The sequence below is a fragment of the Muntiacus reevesi genome, chromosome X (assembly GCF_963930625.1).
Source record: "Muntiacus reevesi chromosome X, mMunRee1.1, whole genome shotgun sequence".
NCBI classification, from domain to species: Eukaryota; Metazoa; Chordata; class Mammalia; order Artiodactyla; family Cervidae; genus Muntiacus; species Muntiacus reevesi.
In genome coordinates this window covers 1,215,824-1,233,002 of record NC_089271.1, presented here as the reverse complement: position 1 = coordinate 1,233,002, position 17,179 = coordinate 1,215,824, and the positions used below count along the sequence as shown (strand labels likewise).

The 17,179-nt window shown below is 50.0% G+C and overlaps 1 protein-coding gene across 2 annotated transcripts in view; it reads right to left on the bottom strand.

Annotated features, from left to right (window-relative positions):
* Positions 1-9,688: 9,688 nt before the first annotated feature.
* CD99 (CD99 molecule (Xg blood group)) overlaps positions 9,689-17,179 on the bottom strand; it is a 29,358-nt gene continuing 21,867 nt past the window's right edge. The window contains exons 8-10 of one of the 2 annotated variants that reach the window (XM_065914891.1): positions 16,569-16,682; positions 10,496-10,549; positions 9,689-10,307 (exon numbers count right to left, since the gene is read on the bottom strand). In XM_065914891.1, coding sequence (XP_065770963.1) covers positions 10,282-10,307; positions 10,496-10,549; positions 16,569-16,682 — 194 coding nt within the window. In that variant the 3' untranslated portion in view covers positions 9,689-10,281. Of the gene's footprint in view, positions 10,308-10,495; positions 10,550-11,262; positions 13,659-16,568; positions 16,683-17,179 lie in introns of those variants that run through there. The other variant, XM_065914892.1, reaches the window with a different exon arrangement.

Below are 17,179 nucleotides of genomic sequence, written 5' to 3'. Positions count from 1 at the left end.
GACGTTCACATCGCTCCCAAGATACCAGTTCAGGGGCTCAATATCGGGGGGATGGGGTGTGGGAGACGCAACTCCCCCAGAGCAATTACTTCCACCAGCTTTGTTTTTCCCCTCAGAGCCCAAGGATGGGGCTTGGAACTCAAGGTCTGTTTCCCATCTGCTTCCTTTAGCAGGCCCAGCAGTTTCTGATCAATCCCACATGGGTTCTGGGCTCACCACGCGGGTTCCCATGGCTGTCCTCCTGGGAACCTGGGTTGAAAACGACTCAGGCTGGTGGGTGGGAGATCTTAGCGTCAAACCCCAAACCCCCTTGACAGTGAAAGTGAAGTCGCTCAGTGATGTCCGACTCTTCACGACCCCATGGACTGCAGCCTACCAGGCTCCTTCGTCCATGGGACTTTCCAGGCAAGAGTACTGGAGTGGGTTACCACTGCCTTCTCCCAGTGTGTACTAAATGAAGTACTAAAATGAAGACTCCATTGGTCTCTAAATGCCAGCTGGATACTTTCGGGTGGGGTACTAGTAGAAAAGAATTTAAGGCAAGCCAGTAGCTAAGATATTTCCAACCAAACCTCCTTCCCCTCCAAAAAGAGCTATTTAGGATGGATTTTAAAATATATATATATGTATATATTTGTATTTATGGCTGTGCCAGGTATTTAGCACATGGGGTCCAGTTCTCTGACCAGGGATCGAGCTAGGGCCTCCTGCATTGGGACTTAGAGTCTCCACCCTTGGACCACCGGGGAACCCCCGGAGGGATTTTCAAGACAAAACTTGCCTGGGGTGGGGACAGTCCCCTGGGAAAGGGGGATGGCTCCCCACTTCAGTCTTTTTGCCTGGAGAATCACACTGAGAGGAGTCTGGTGGGCTGTGGTCCATAGCCCTTAGTGTCAAAGAGCCTCAAAAAGTCTCAAAGAGTCAGATATAACTGAGCGACTTAGCGTGCAACAGAGGGATAGACAGTCAATGATAATTAGTACTTGGATCACAGGGACTAGATGATAATTAGAAAGGCAGATGAGAGATATAGTTAGATGTTAGAAAAATAGATATAGGGTTGATAATAATTACATAGAAAAATAGAAGATAGGATATATAAACATAGATGGTAGATACACTGATAGATACACTGATGAACTGACAAATGCATTGACAGACACATGGATAGATATGACAGGTGCACAGGGAGATGGTGTCTCTAGTGCTCAGGTGGGATTTCTCAACCTCAGCAGTGTTGACATTTGAACCTGAATGATGGACAGCCTGCACTGCGGGGTGTCTTGTGCATCAGAAAACTTTCAGCCGCAACCCTGGAAAAGTGAAAGTCACTCAGTCGTGTCCGACTCTTTGCGACCCCGTGGACTATAACAGTCCATGGAATTCTCCAGGCCAGAATACCACAGATGATAGCCTTTTCTTTCTCCAGGGGATCTTCCCAACCCAGGGATCAAACCCAGGTCTCCCGCACTGCAGGCCGATTCTTTCCCAGCTGAGACACCAAGGAAGCCCAAAAATAATGGAGTGGGTAACCTATCCCTTCTCCAGGGAATCTTCCCAGCCCAGGAATTGAACCCGGGTCTCCCACATTGCAGGTGGATTCTTTACTGAATGAGCTATGAGGGCAGCCCAAGGCCCTGGCCCATCTGATGATATCAGTGCCCTCCCAGTGTTGACCACCAAAAATGACTCCAGATGGTGCCAAGTGTCCCCAGGGGGCAACGTCACCCATGGCTGAGCATGGCTGGCTGAGTGAAGCGACACACGTGCGTGTGATCGCTGCACCTCCTGGGTGAGAGACACATCAATACTACGGAACCACAGAGCAGATATTTCCCTGAAGCAGAGGCGCTTGAGGCTCAATCCAACGGTTAACCAGATGGCTGAGGGCACAGACATAACCTCTCGAAGGAAATCCCAATTCCACGAGCATGGCCAGGATGTTTCCCAGAATTCAGCTCCCTATTAACGTTTTTCCTAGTAGTCGTGGACGGACATGAGGGCTGGACTGTAAAGAAGGCTGAGTGCCAAAGAATGGATGCTGTTGAACTGTAGTGTTGGACAAGACTCCTGAGAGTCCCTTGGACTGCAAGGAGATCCAACCAGTCCATCCTAAAGGAAATCAACCTGGAATATTCATGGGAAAGACTGATGCTGACTGAACCTCCAATCCTTTGGCCACCTGAGCGGAGGAACTGACTCATTGGAAAAGACCCTGATGCTGGGAAAGTTTGAAGGAAGGAGGAGAAGGGGACGACAGAGGATTAGATGGTTGGATGGCATCACTGACTTGATGGACATGAATTTGAGCAAGCTCCGGGAGATGGTGATGGACAGGGAAGCCTGGGGTGCTACAGTCCACGGGGTCAAAAAAGTCAGACATGACTCTGCAACCGAACAGCAACGAATGACATTGAAAGAAAAATTTTTAATTCCTAACCTACAACACATCTCACTCTTAAGCCCCTCCCAATCCTCAATGCCTTAGAATTTGAATATCCAAAGGATCAACTATGCATCTCCAATTGCTATTAAATCCTGCCCTTTGTGGGTTAATTATAGTTTTCTGAGCAAGGCCCCTCCCCGCCTCTGTTCCCCAACATGCCAAGATGGGGAAGAGCCCATGTTAGAGTTTCAGACTTCAACAACTCACATGCTTTTAATTTGCCATCCGGAGGGTTGATATTGAGGGAATAAATATCTAAAACAACGTGAACCGAGGCTGTGCTTCCTGCAAAACCCCGTCTCTGGCGACAGGGACCATTCCCGCTGAAGCCAGCCGCGTCTCAGCTCCGTGGCCTCCCTACAGAACTACACAAACCACTCAGACTGCTGATAGAAAGCGAGGAAGTACAAAACCTCAACCCACCCCAGGGACACGGTCACTTTTTCTGTGTGTGCCACACCCAGAGATCAAAACCTGAGAACAACAACAACAACAAAAAACCCACAGCTCACTCCTAAGTGTGTTCCCAGCCTGCAGATCTGGGTCCATTCCCCCGGACACCCCTCATCGTGGTACCCGATCCCCTTGTTCACTGCTCACCGCCATCAGACCGGGGTTTCTTTTGCTTTCTACACTCTGGCAGTTTATAGCCATTTCCTGAGCCACTTCGGTTTGAGATGGAGTGCTTATTTTTATCTCACAAGCAGATAGAAAGGCACACCCAAGCACCTCTTCAGGAGCCAGCCCTCCCTTACCTCGGACGTGCAGCAGAAAGCAGAGGAAGGTGAGACAGAAGAGACCCCGCCATGCCTCCATCCTTGGTCCCCGGCAGGTGGGCGAGTGGGTGGGCTGGGCGATCCGGCCACCCCACCTTTGACGGGCAACACCGTTCTGACTCCTGCCGTCTCGCATCGAGAGGGAAAGAGGAAAGAATAAAAAGTTTGAAGCAGTCTACATCCTCTCTGCCGGTAAGTGATGAGCAGGGCGGTGCTGAACTCCCCAGCCTGGAGCCCGCCTGTGGGGACCAGCTCCTACACGCCCACTTCAGGGAAGGCACCTCCCTCAGCTACGCTGGGCCAACCACCTCCGGGAAAGTGGGCAAATTGGCGACCGCCCGGTGCCAGTGGGCATCCTGGGTTGTAGGGTGTTCTGGCTCTGTGCTCCAAACACGTGGGAAGAGCCCCAGAATCAAAGCTGCCAAACTCAGGCCTAAGCAAGAGATTCCTGACCCCAGCAGAGGAGGAGGGGTGTCATTCCCAAGACCCTCGTGCAGGGAGACGCCAGACCCAGAGCCCAGAGCAGCCCAGAGATTGACACGTGTGTCTCAGTGTAAGTTGCTAAGCCGTGTCTGACAGTAGCCCACCAGGCTCCTCTGCTGTGGGGGTTCTCCAGGCAAGGATGCGGGAGTGGGTCGCCATTACCTCCTGCAGGGGATTCTTTACTGTCTCAGCCACAAGGGAAGCCCACGTTTAATGTCTGCTTTTTTTTTTTTTTTGGCAACTCAGTTATCGTGGGAGGTGGCGGGGCAGTGAGGGTCAGCAGCGGGGATGGTGGGGGCCAGAAAACCCGCTTTCACTTGGTCCTCCTGCTCTGTCACCTGATTAGTGGTAAAGAACGCACCTGCCAAGGCAGGAGACGCGGGTTCAATCCCTGGGTCAGGAAAATCCCCTGGAGGAGGACATGGCAACTCACTCCAGTACTCTTGCGTGGAGCATCCCATGGACAGAGGAGCCTGGTGGGCTGCAGTTCATGGGGTCACAGAGTTGGATATGAGTGAACTACTCGGTTCAGTTCAGTTCAGTCGCTCAGTCATATCCGACTCTTTGCGACCCCATGAATCACAGCATGTCAGTCCCCCCTGTCCATCACCAGCTCCCGGAGTTTACCCAAACTCATGTCCATCGAGTCGGTGATGCCATCCAACCATCTCATCCTCTGTCGTCCCCTTCTCCTCCTGCCCCCAATCCCTCCTAGCATCAGAGTCTTTTCCAATGAGTCAGCTCTTCGCCTGAGATGACTTAGCTATTAAGGAAAAACAAAACCCACTGTGGGCTTTGGAGGTGCTTATAGACGGGGGCAAATTCCTTCTTTTCTTCAATAGAAGTAAATTTGGGTGACAACGCGATGTCAGTCTCAGGCATGCAGCAAGTGATTCAGCTATACACGTACATGTATATTCTTTCCCAGATTCTTTCCCATCCTACATTATTTTACTGAACCTAGTTCCCTGTGTCTACATTAGGACCTTGTCACTGACCTGCAGGAAAAAAAAAAAAAAGAGTGCATTCTCTTTGAGAGAGACTCTAGGAACACAAAGCCGGGCAGGCCAGTGGTCATGGAGAGGCAGAGAATTTTGAGGACTTTCAAGTCAAAGCGCGGGCATCAGATGAGATGAACACGGGAGTCACTGTGTTTCTTGACTTGGAAGGCCGACTCCGTGGGTCCCAGAAGTGATTTGGAAAAGAATTAACTTCACTCTCCCGCTCGGCTTCCCAGGTTCAAGTGTAGTGAAGTCGCTCAGTCGTGTCCAACTCTTTTCGACCCTGTGGACTGTAGACCACCATGCTCCTCTCTCCATGGGATTATTCCAAGCAAGCATACTGGAGTGCGTTCCCGTTTCCTTCTCCAGGAGATCTCCCCGAACCAGGGAACAAACCCAAGTCTCCCGCCTTGTAGGCAGACGCTGTGCCCTCTGAGCAACCCGCCTGGGAATACAGGAAACATATAAGAGACGTGGGTTCAATTCCTGGGTGGGGAAGGTTTCCCCTGGAGGAGGGCATGGCCACCCACTCCAGTCTCCTTGCCTGGAGCGTCCTCCAGGCTTCAGAAGAATTCCCTTCAAACCAGAAAGAGGCCCTGCTTGCCCAATGCTGTGAGAGCCATCACACCGGATACCAATGAGCCTGCTCTGGCTTCGAGGATGCACCTCCGCAGCAAAACCACGTGGGAGGGAGGATTTCCCCCCGCCACGCTCCTACCCACCACCGTCCCACCCTGAGGATGTCTGGGGAGGACCCACATCCACCGAGGGATGTGCAGAGCAGCGCTGGGGCCCATGAAGTGGGCTGGAAGGAGAGAAAGCACGTGGAATTAAAAAAATAAATAAACCCAAATGTGTCTGCTGCAAGCCCCCTCCCGGTTGACCCGGAGGACATGCTGGGTCTCAGATGGGAAAGATATGCTGGGTTAAGGGGGAGGGTGCAGTGAATGTCAGGAGGTTGGGGGACTCCTTGACGTGGTAGCACCCCTGAGACGTGTCTCGGAAGCCCGCGGGTGGAGACAGGATGCGTTAGGGAGCTCCCAGGAGCTGCGAGGGTGTGGCGTGGAAGGGAAAACATCCCGACTGACTTGCGGCAACTAGAGCTCGGGGCTTGCCTGGGAGGTGGGTCATAAGGATGGACACGGGCCTCGGGGGGCATTTGATGAGAGCAGGAGACTCAGCAGCAGGTGGCCCTTGGCCCCCGAGAGGGCCTGCCTAAGTCCACAGCTCAGCTGTCCATGGGATGCTCCAGGCAGGAACACTGGAGTGCGTTGCCGTTCCCTTCTCCAGGGAATCTTCCTGACCCAGCGATCGAACCCAGGTCTTCTGCACTGCAGGCAGGCTCTTAACCATCGAAGCTGGTGGCTTTCCTGGGTGGAAAATCGGTGCAAGAATAGCTACTGCTGGTTCCACTATGCCTGAATCCCTGCACGGCGCAGTTAGAACTATTTTATATTTTCAAGCGGATGTTATCAATCTTTTTCTTAAAGGATTCAAGAGGAGAGCAACAAATTAAAAAAAAAAAATCATTCCTTCCCAAGAAGTTCCAGGAATTTAATGGATGCTGCAAATTGCATTTCAGATTCATGGGGGGAAACATGGCTTAGTCAATAAATGGTTTGCAAATACTGGGATTTTCCCAAGATGGTTTGAGAAAAAAAGAAAGAACATGTCAAGGAATCTGTTCCTCATTATCGTGATAAAAATGCATTCCTAGGGGATAAAACATTCTACTCAAAATATATTTTAATTAAAAAAAGACCATAAAAATTTTATAAGACAACACGAGCAGATTTTTTGTTTTGTTTTTTTTAAATAATATGAGTATGTGTGCATGCTAAGTCACTTCACTCATGCCCAACTCTTTGTGACCCTATGGACTGTAGCCCACCAGGCTCGTCCATCCATGGGATTCTCCAGGCAAGAATACTGGAGTGGGTTGCCATTTCCTCCTCCAGGGAATCTTCCGGACCCAAGGATGGAACCCAGGTCTCTTAGGTCTCCTGCATCGGCAAGTGGGTTCTTTACCACTAGCACCACCTGGGGAGCCCTAATATCTGTATGGTTAATGCTTTTCTAGGTATGAAAACAAGCCCAGGAACCGTTCACTAAGTTCACTACACAAAAATAATAAATGTGAAGGGCGAAAAATATGACTTCAGAGTTAAAAGGTGGAGCATCAAGTGAAAAAGCACATTGGCTACTTATGTCAAGTCATATCTTTAATATGTGAAGAGTTCCTACAAATCAATCAGAAAAGGACCAGGAACACATACAGGCAAACAGCATATTCATTTCCTTCAAAACCAGAATGGCAATGGGTTTCCCACACACAGATTCTCAATCTCACTTGTGTTAAGACAAATGTAACATAAACACAGTTGATGGGATATCTTCTTCAACTCAGAGACTGGCACCGATCAGAAAGTTTGCTCAGCGGTGAGGAGACAAATCTGACATCATTGGGGTGTATCGTGAATTTGCAGAACCTCTATAGGGGGTGTTTGGGCAATGTCCATAAAAATTAAATATACACATGCTTTTGTTTCCCCCTCACAAAGCCAGCTTCAGGCATTGATGCAACACATACATTGCACTTGCATGGAGCCACAAAACCATGCTTCCAATGCTATTCACTGCAGCATCTCACAGCAAAAACTTGACCACAGTTTACATGGGTTGATCAAATCTATTATGACCAAGACTTGTAACAAATCCTCTGCTGGTATAAATTGACATTGATTTCAAAACCTGTTGCAGTGTGATTTCCTTATACAGGAATTCCAAAATGATTTTAAAAGCAATCATTATGCCAAGCATTTACTCATCAAACCACCCAATTGAAACTCAGTTTTTCAAAAGGCCCCACTTTTGATAAAGTCCTATTCATTTTAATGTCAACAAGAAATTGAGCTGAGACTACAACCATGTACATACATTGTCCATAATAAAAGCCCAGTTGACTTCTTTCTTACATGTATAGATTCAGGAATGAGTCACAATTTCCACTACTTAACCCACTCACTATTCTGTTGATTAAAGAGACATTTATGCTTATGGTATGATTGTGATGCTTATAAAAATGTCAACATTATTCACAGAGTTACAAAAAGACTTTACACATTTTTTTTTCTTTTTTTAAAGGAAGTCACAGCAGACTCTGAGGACTCATGGGGGTGAATGTGGACACTCTCTGCTAGCTTTGTAACTGGGTGACCTGAGCTAGTTAGCAAGAGGACATGAGCATATTGATTAATCCAGCCTTCAGCTCTTGCCAACTGGTCGACCCCTTCCACTGACTGAAGACATTTATTTGTGTTCTGTCCTGTAGGACCCAGATGTCACATCCACCCCTGCACACACCTGGGCCACAGGCATTCATCATATGAAGCGATGAGTGGATATGAGAAATACTCAGTCTTCATTTTTAAAAATCCTTTCATATATGCAAAAACTATCATAGTGTCACAGACAGAGCAAGCTCAATAGATAGATGGTGGTCTCCAGGAATACCTTGAGAAGGAAACTCCCAATGCTTTTCAACAATGATGGGAGGAGGGTTCGTGGAGAGAGGGGGCTTGAGCCTTCAATAGCAGGGGGATGGCTCAGTTGCAAACCGCCCCACAAAACAACTGACAAGAGTGTCTGAGCTTCCGGGCAGGAAAGACCCAGAATTCATGACCAATATGGGGTTGGCCAAAAAAATCGATTGTGAGGTTTTCATGAGATGTTTCAGAAAAACCCAAAGGAACTTTTTGATGGAGGAGGAAATGACAACCCACTCCAGGATTCTTGCCTGGAGAATCTCACGGACTGAGGAGCCTAGTGGGGCTACAGTCCGTGGGGTCGCAAAGAGTCGGGACACAACGGAGTGATTAGACAACACCCTGATGGCCGCCCCTTCCCAGGTCGGCTGGTTTGTGAGGGCAGCCCACACAGGTGTGCTGACAACATCCCTTTGCATCCACAGTGAGTGCTGTGAGGCACACAATGCTTCTTCAAACCATTATCAGTAACGAGATTAAGTCTTCACTCGGGTAAATGCTGATTCTCTGGATAACTACCCTAAGAGCTTTATGCAAGCAGGCATGTGCTATTAGAAAATTAGGGAAACAACCTCTTATTTCAGGAGAGGGAAGTCTATGAGTGGGGTCCAGCCCTTCCGCAACATCAAGGCTTCCGTGCTTTCTGAAATAAACAAAAAACCAAGAAAAGCCCTCATATGGGGTTGTCCAAAAGCTTCGTTCGATGAACACATTGCTCAGTACTGTTGTGGCTGAAAACAAACAACGTGTCTTTTATTTTTACTTAAAACCAAATGAAACGTTTTGGGCAACTCAACACATATAACCTGCATTTTGGAAGCTGTGCGGCATGTGCATTGTTGTGAGTGGAGGAACCGCTTTTAAAGGCAGAGAAGTCATTGCTGATAGCAAAGAGAAGAGGAAGCACTCAGTCCACACTCTAAGATGTTAGAAAATATAGGAGACTGTCTCTCACAAAACAGTGTGGCCCCCAAGTTAAACCAAGCTCTCCCATGGAAGCTGATAAATGTGTCATAAAGATCAGAAAAAACAAATTCCTGGCATTTACCTACGTGGAAGATGCAGGAAAGAATCTGATGCATGGGAGAAGGGCTGCTAACAAATATTTCCCCCACAATGTCATCAACTGGAGAAGGAAATGGCAACCCACTCCGGGATCCTTTCCTGCGAAATCCCATGGACAGAGGAGCCTGGTGGGCTACAGTCCCCGGGGTTGCAAAGAGTCCGCCAAGACTTAAGAAGGAAAGCGCCACCACCGATGTGAGCAAAGAAGGGAAGGAACAGATAAAAGCAAATGCCAGAAATGAAGAGCTAGTGCTTAGGGTGACGTCTCTCTTACACAAAAGGGATCTGGGAATCCACGTCACTAGTTTCACGAAGTTTCCAACAGGCTTCTTTAAAAGGCACCTCCCAGAAAAACATTTACGTAAATAGGACTTGATTTCTAAATTTCTTTTTATTAATCTGGTGTTAAGAAAAAAATTCATGAGAAATGAAAGAACCTTTGAGGAAACTTGTTTGAGGCTTCACGCCCACTCCATTAAAGAGTCAATGGTCAGGAGAGGTTTCAGAAGCATTCCATTTACAGGCAGTTTGTAAACGGTCCAGAGTTTTCGCTTGGGGAACCTTGGTGGCGTTCGAACGATGATGGCTGGGAACTTGGCGACTTCGGTGGGACTTGGCGACTTGGTTGGGGCTTGGCGATTGGTTGGTCGGTCGGACGTTCCCTGCACTCACGGGTAAACCCCCTCAGGGTCGTGGAGAAGGTGAGTGTGATCTCCCCTCCATGGATGGAAATCTCACCACCAGTCAGTTTCACCCACCCAGCATGGCGGAGAGGGACGTGGTGGAGCGGGGGAGTGGGGAGTAAGGCATACCGGCGTTAAAACGAGGAATCCAATTTGAGTGAAGGCACGGACAAGCCGGGGCGAGGGCACAGCAGGTCGTCTCTGCTCCTCCAGCCCATCTCTGGAGAGGCTCAGCACGCAAGCTTGCAATCCTGCTGCGAGTTACTCGGCTGTCAAACATCTTTATTTCTCCAGAAGAGTCTGTTGAACTGCAGAGAACAAACACACAAGAACAGATGCTTCTTTTTTCTTTTCCAAGGCACGACCAGGCCCCCCCACCACCATGTGAGCGGGAGGGCAAGGCAGCGGTGGGAGGAGGTGACATAGCCATGGTGGGGATGCAGCTGGGGGTGACAGCTGGCAATGATGCGAGGGTGACAGGCCCACCCTATCTCACCTGGTGGCTCAGCATTGGTGCGATGGTTCTCCATGTTGACCTCGCCTTCTTCGGCTGAAAGCAAGAACAAAACGCATCGGAGGCGGGGTGGGGGTGAGGTGAATACAAAGACTATGAGCCCCGTCACCATTCTCCGCGTGAATCGGCATCGCCCCACTCAGCGTCCCCCCCCCAGCCCCTCCAGGAAAGCAGAGGAAACGCCCGGGTCATCAGGGTGTGAAGGGCCCCTCGCTGGGGTCCTGTCTGTTCGCTTCTTTGCGTTTCCGACTCCATCTTTTTATTTCCAAATTTCTACTCCTCGATTTCTCAAACACACATTGACACCAAGAGGATCAACATACTGCCACCCGCCCCAACCGTCCCCAGAAAGGATCTGTGAGCATAGGATCCTTTGCTCAGAATTCAAGTGTGAGGAGACAGAATTCAAAATACAGGAGAGGGAGAGGGTTTTGAGAAGGGACAGCCTGGGAGTTTGGGGTCAGCGGATGCCGACTCTTATATACACGATGCATGAAGAACAAGGTCCTACCATAGAGCCCAGGGGGCATCTATTGACTATCGTGGGATAAGGCAGCACCAAAAAATAAAATATAACAGAGGAACAAACAGATGACCAAGTCACTTTGCTGCAGAGCAGAAACCAACGCAACACTGTAAATCAACGACGCTTCAATAAAAGCAAAGCAAACATAAAAACATATGATATTCCCCGTCAACGCTTCAATAAACCGCAAAGCAAACAAACAAACAAAAAACCACAAGAGAGATTCCCGTCAAAACGCGTTTATTCGCATCTGCGTCGGTTCGAATGAGGTGGATGAACCTGCTATACAGAGTGGAGTAAGTCAGAAAGAGAAAGGTAACTATCCTATGTTAACGCATACATAACATATCGTATGTTAGTCGCTCAGGCGAGTCCGACTCCTTGCGACCCTATGGACTGTAACCCGACAGGCTCCTCTGTTCCATGACATTCTCCAGGCAAGAATACTGCAGTGGGTTGCCATGTCCTTCTCCAGGGGATCTTCCCGACCCAGGGATGGAACCCAGGTCTCCCGCATTGCAGGTGGATTCTTTACCAGCTGAGCCGCCAGGGCGGCCCATTAATGCATACATATGGAATCTAGAAAGGTGTAACTGGTCAACCTATTTGCAGGGCCGCAGTGGAAACTCAGACATAGAGAACAGACTCATGGACGTGGTGAGGGAGGGAGAATGGACACAGTAGCATGGAAACATATTCATCACCACAGGTAAAACAGACAGCAAGTGAGGATTTTCTGTGTGACTCGGGGAGCTCAAACCAGGGCTCTGTGACCACCTACAGGGTGGGGCGGGGTGGGAGATGGGAGGGAGGATCCAGACGGCGGGGACATGTGTACACCTATGGCTGATTCATGTCAACGTATGTGAAAGTTGCTCAGTCGCCTCCGACTCTTTGCGACCCCGCGGACCATACAGTCCATGGGATTCTCCGGGCCAGAATACAGCAGAGGGCAGCCTTTCCCTTCTCCAGGGGGATCTTCCCAACCCAGAGATCGAACCCAGGTCTCCTGCATTGCAGGCGGATTCTTTACCAGCTGAGCCACCAGGGAAGCCCTTGTTGATGTACGGCAGAGAGCTACACAATATTTACTGAAAGGCAATTATCCTCCAACTAAAAATAAATTTTAAAAAAAAGTTAAGGTGGAAGAAAGTGAATTAAAATAATAACAATAGAGCTTGTTTTAAAAAGGAATGCAATGCAAGAGATGTGGTTTGATCCCAGCGTCATGACGATCCCCTGGAGGAGGACATGGAAACCCACTCCAGTGTTCTTGCCTGGAGAATCCCATGGACAGAGCAGCCTGGCGGGCTACAGCCCATGCGGTCACAAAGAGTGGGACACGATGCAATCACAGAGCATGCACTCACAGTAACTGGGACGCAGGCTTTATTTCACTGGGAACACTCCCTTCAGAGACACAGACGGCCGCAGAAGTGATCGGGGTCATGGCCATCAGGGTGACCAGTGGAGGGTGACAGGCCCACGAGAAGAGCGTTGAGACAACCCCCATTGGGGGGTTCTCAAGCCTCCTCCCGATACTAACCCCAAATCCTGCGACTCAGCCTCCAGACCAGTACTGGCTGTACCACCCTGGGAAGGGGACACGGCCCTGACCCTCATTCAGCACGAGGCTGGAGAAAGAAAACTTTTATTTACACGCAAGAAGGTGGTCTGATGCAAAAAAGGGAAAGAAAGATCCGGCGTTGACTTCCGTGTTGATGGAGAGATGTGAGCATGCATGAATTCTAGGCGGTCACAGACCCTGTCTGTCATTGACTTCTGCACCGACATTTCAGAAATTTTAAGTCGGGGTGGGGAAGGAGGTTAAGGGGAGGATGTGAGGGAGTCTCAAGAGGGAGGCGATATATGTAGACATATGGCTGATTCATGCTGCTGTACGCAGAACCTAACATCTCTTTGTAAAGCAATTATCTTCCAATTGAAAATAATTTTTTAAAAAAGCAACTGACGATGGTGAGATTTTCAGGTTATTCCTAAACATGTGGGTTCTCGTTTTTCGCAGAGAACTGTGAAATTCACGTAATTGGCAAAAATCAATTAGAGAAAGAGTTAGGAAAAAAAAAAACACTTCATGGAAATGGGCTGTGAAAATCCAGGAGCTATGGAGTCAGAAGGTTACAAATTCCATCATTCAGTGTGAAAGGTCATATCCTATGGCTTAGGGCTGGCTTTGACCTGGGATCAGGAGGGGGTCTCTGCAGACAGGATGGATGGCCCACCCAACGGGCAAGGATGGAGGGTGGCTGACAAAGCTGCTTTGTTCACGGAAGCCCCCAGGCCCCATTTGTGCGTGTCGGATTCCACTTTAAAAGGGATGGTTCTGCATTTGTCTTCACTTCTCTCAAGGCAAACTGCGCCTTCGAATATAGCATCCCAAGCTTCTGTGCTTTGACGAGGCAGAAAACCTAAGAGAATTCACAGTACAGCCTGCGGGGTCGGGGAGAAATGTCCTTGGGGAAACGTCTTAGTACCAAGGTGAAAAAAAAAAAACAGACAACAAGGTTTGCTTTTCGAGACAGGCGCAGATCAGAAAGGATCATCTCTGCGCTCCTGCCCAGGGTTCTCCGCGCATCCCCCCTTAGATCTTCGACTCATCTGCAAAGGAAGGACAGAGAAGGACCATGAAAAGAAAAGAAAAAGAAAACCAAAATCAACCAGAAATAAATGTCTCAGAGCTCTGGCTTCGGATGCGAGAGCCCACGGGTGCAGGCAGCGGCAAGCTGTTACGAGATACGTCCGCCTTTTGGGCTCAGAAGTTAAGGAGACGGGTTGAGACGGCCAGAGCATCCCTGGAGTGGATGCTGTGGGGGGTAAAGGGGGAAGGGGGTGGGGGGGTGGTGGGGGGAGGGGGACGGTGGGGAGGGGTGGTGGGGGGAGGGGTGGGGGAGGGGTGGGGGTGGTGGGGGGAGGGGGTGGGGGGGGAGGGGTGGGGGAGGCAGGAAAAGAAAGAAAGAAGAAGGTAGACCAAGAGGAGGGAAGACAGGGAGAGACAGAAAAAAAGGAAGACAAAGAGGAAAGGACGGATCAGGAGGGAGGCAGACAGAGGCAGGCTGGAAGAAGGAGGCCATGAAAAGAGGGGAGAAGCGGAGGGCACGTGCTCGTGGCTCACTGTCACCCAAGCCTCCAGAATCCGCTGCCACCACGGGGGCACCAAGGGAGCAGCCAGGAGACGCGCCGCGAGCAAGCAAGCCGTCAGCCACCCACCACGTCCAGCGACGAAACAGCCACACACCAGGGCCCGCCGTGGCCACATCCTCCCGAAACCGATGCTCCACAAACTCACAGCTCTACGTGGGTTCCTCACGTCTCACAAGGAACACCCCAGGAAAGAAAACTCTCATAGAACATCCCCCGTGTGCAGAGGACGCCAAATAAGGGTTCCCTGGGGTCTTCCGACGCCCGATGGACCAGGTTTCGACGTTTCCATGCCACCTCCGCTCATCAAAACGTGTAACCTGACAACAGACCCTAATCTCGTGTGGTGAGGCCTGTCTTCAAAGCTGAGCATCTTACCCACTGAGTCAGAAACATGCTCACGGCTCTGCATTCGACTCTGGTGTTTATATGGGAATGTGTGTGTGCTAATTGCTCACACACGTTCCAGTTTTTCAGAAAATCCTGGGGCCGGTACCCCGGTGCTCACGTTCCTATCGAGCGCCTTCCTCGTCTCCAGGCTTGAGCACCAAGCTCTGATTCTGAGCATCTTTCAGACAAGGGGGAAATGTAACTGAAGGAGAAATACTGGGACTTCCCTCGTGGTCCTGTGGCCAAGCCCCTGGCCTCCCAATGCAGGGCACCCGGGTTCCATCCCTGACCAGGGAATTAGATCCCATGTGCCAAACTAAGACCTTGTACAGCCAAATAAAACAAAAAAGAATAGGAAACACTGATTCACTTCCATTGAAGGCTTATTCTTTGAAGCTCTTTTGGCTAGATCTAGGAGAAGCAAAAGAAAAAATATTTATATATATATATTTCGCTTCTGTTCCCCTCCAGCCTTGCCTCAATTCTAATTGTAGATCTTTTACAAGTATCTCCTGGACCTCGGGTCAACTGTCCATTTGGGCACCTCTGGATGCTCAGCCTTCTGCCAGTCTAGCACACCTTTCTGAGAGGGCCCAGATGGAAGGTGCCCCCTCCTGCATGGGAAATAAGATGCCATCAGGCAACCCTTACCCTCCTCTGTCAAACAGAGGGCTATAAAAAGACCCGCTTATTTTAGATTTCTGCATCCAAACGCCCATGTCGGACTGTAAATTTCAGGCTATAAACCCTGTCTGTGGACCTGAATCTCTGGAATGCTGGAAGGCGAAGGGTCAAACTCCAACCCTCGGGGGTGACTTTGCCTCCGTCAGCATCAGCTCAAGTCTCCTTGGGAGTTTCCCAAGATCCCTCAGGAAGCAGGCCCTGAGGCAGTCCCAACATCAGTTGGCAGACGACACAGTAAGGACTCAGGACTGTACACGGGATGAGAAGTTCAAATACCTCAAGTCTCCTCCCAGGAAGAGGGGTAGCCACGGCCCACGGGGCCCCCACAAACCATATCACAACCCGCTCCTCTAGTGGTTCTGATAGCAGGACCTAGACAAGAGCCTTCCAGAGATGCTGGACAGAGGTCAGTTGTGTTCAAAGTAGCAGAGTTCGCTGATGTCAACACAAATCCCAAGTTAACAGGACTTGAGGACAAGTGCTGAAACGCCCAGCGACAGAGTTCCAATCACCACGTGAGATTCTCCACATTCCCCCTACAATCTGTCTATACTGTCCACTGTTTTGAGTACCTCCTGATACTGGGTTCCTGCAAAAAGTGAACCACTTGCCAGTGTTTCCACCGTAATTCCCTTGGGTCAAGATAACAATATCCATGGCTATGGCTTTTGTCCTAACGAAGACGAGGTGTGTGAGTCACTCAGTCACATCCGACTCGCTGTGAGCCCATGGACTGGAGCCCGCCAGGCTCCTCTGTCCATATGATTCTCCAGGCAAGAGTACTGGAGTGCGTTGCTATTTCCTTCTCCAGGAGATCTTCCCGACCCAGGGATCAAACCCAGGTCCTCCACATTGCAGGTGGATTCTTTACCACTGAGCCACCAGGTGGGGCTAGAAAGTGCATGAGGGTGGCTTCAAATCTAAGTAACAACGCATGCATCGTAAGAGATAACGTTCCTTCCGCACTCTCTGCCAGGCAACCTGTCCAGACTCACACACACAACCTCACTGATGGTCACCAAAAGTCTAAAGCACAGACCATTGCCTCTCCTCGCTACATAAAAACCTTCCAAAGCGGCATGGTTAGTAACTTGCACAAGCTCACAGGGCTAGACGCAGGAAGCGCCGAAATCGAAGCGGCAAAGTCAGATCCCGGTTTTCTAGGCATGTTAGGGACCCTCAGCCAACGTTCCCGAGTTTCATGCCAATCGGAGCTCTGCTCCTGTTTTAGATTTTTTTTTATATATATAAGGTAGCCAGACTCCCCTGAAAAGGAGGTGGCGGTGAGCGCCTCACCGTTCTCTTTGAAGCACAGCTTCTTCTTCTGGTAGGCGATGAAGCTGGAGATGGCTCCTCCCAAGGCCACCACGACGGCACCCACGATCCCGGGGATCACGCCTGGCGATTCGCCTGTGGGGAGAAGCACAGTGCGCCGTGATGGGCAGAAGGGAACACTCACGGGGGAGACCACGGAGTCGGGGGTGGGAGGGGCGGGCTGGTGGTCCTGCCCAGAGGATACAAATACCCAGTGGAGCGGACCCAGTAGGGACCACTCAGAGGCTGTGTGACCTCACCCAACCAGACTCCCAGGTCTTTAGTTCAGTTGCTCTGTTGTATCTGACTCTTTGTGACCCCATGGACTGCAGCACGCCAGGCCTCCCTGTCCATCACCAACTCCCCGAGTTTACTCAAACTCATGCCCATCCAGCCAGTGATGCCATCCAACCATCTCATTCTCTGTCATCCCCTTCTCCTCCTGCCTTTAATCTTCCCCATCACCAGGGTCTTTTCAAATGAGTCAACACTTCACATCAGGTAGCCAAAGGATTAGAGCTTCAGCTTCAACATCTGTCCTTCCAATGAATACTCAGGACTGATTTCCTTTAGGAGGGACTGGTTGCATCTCC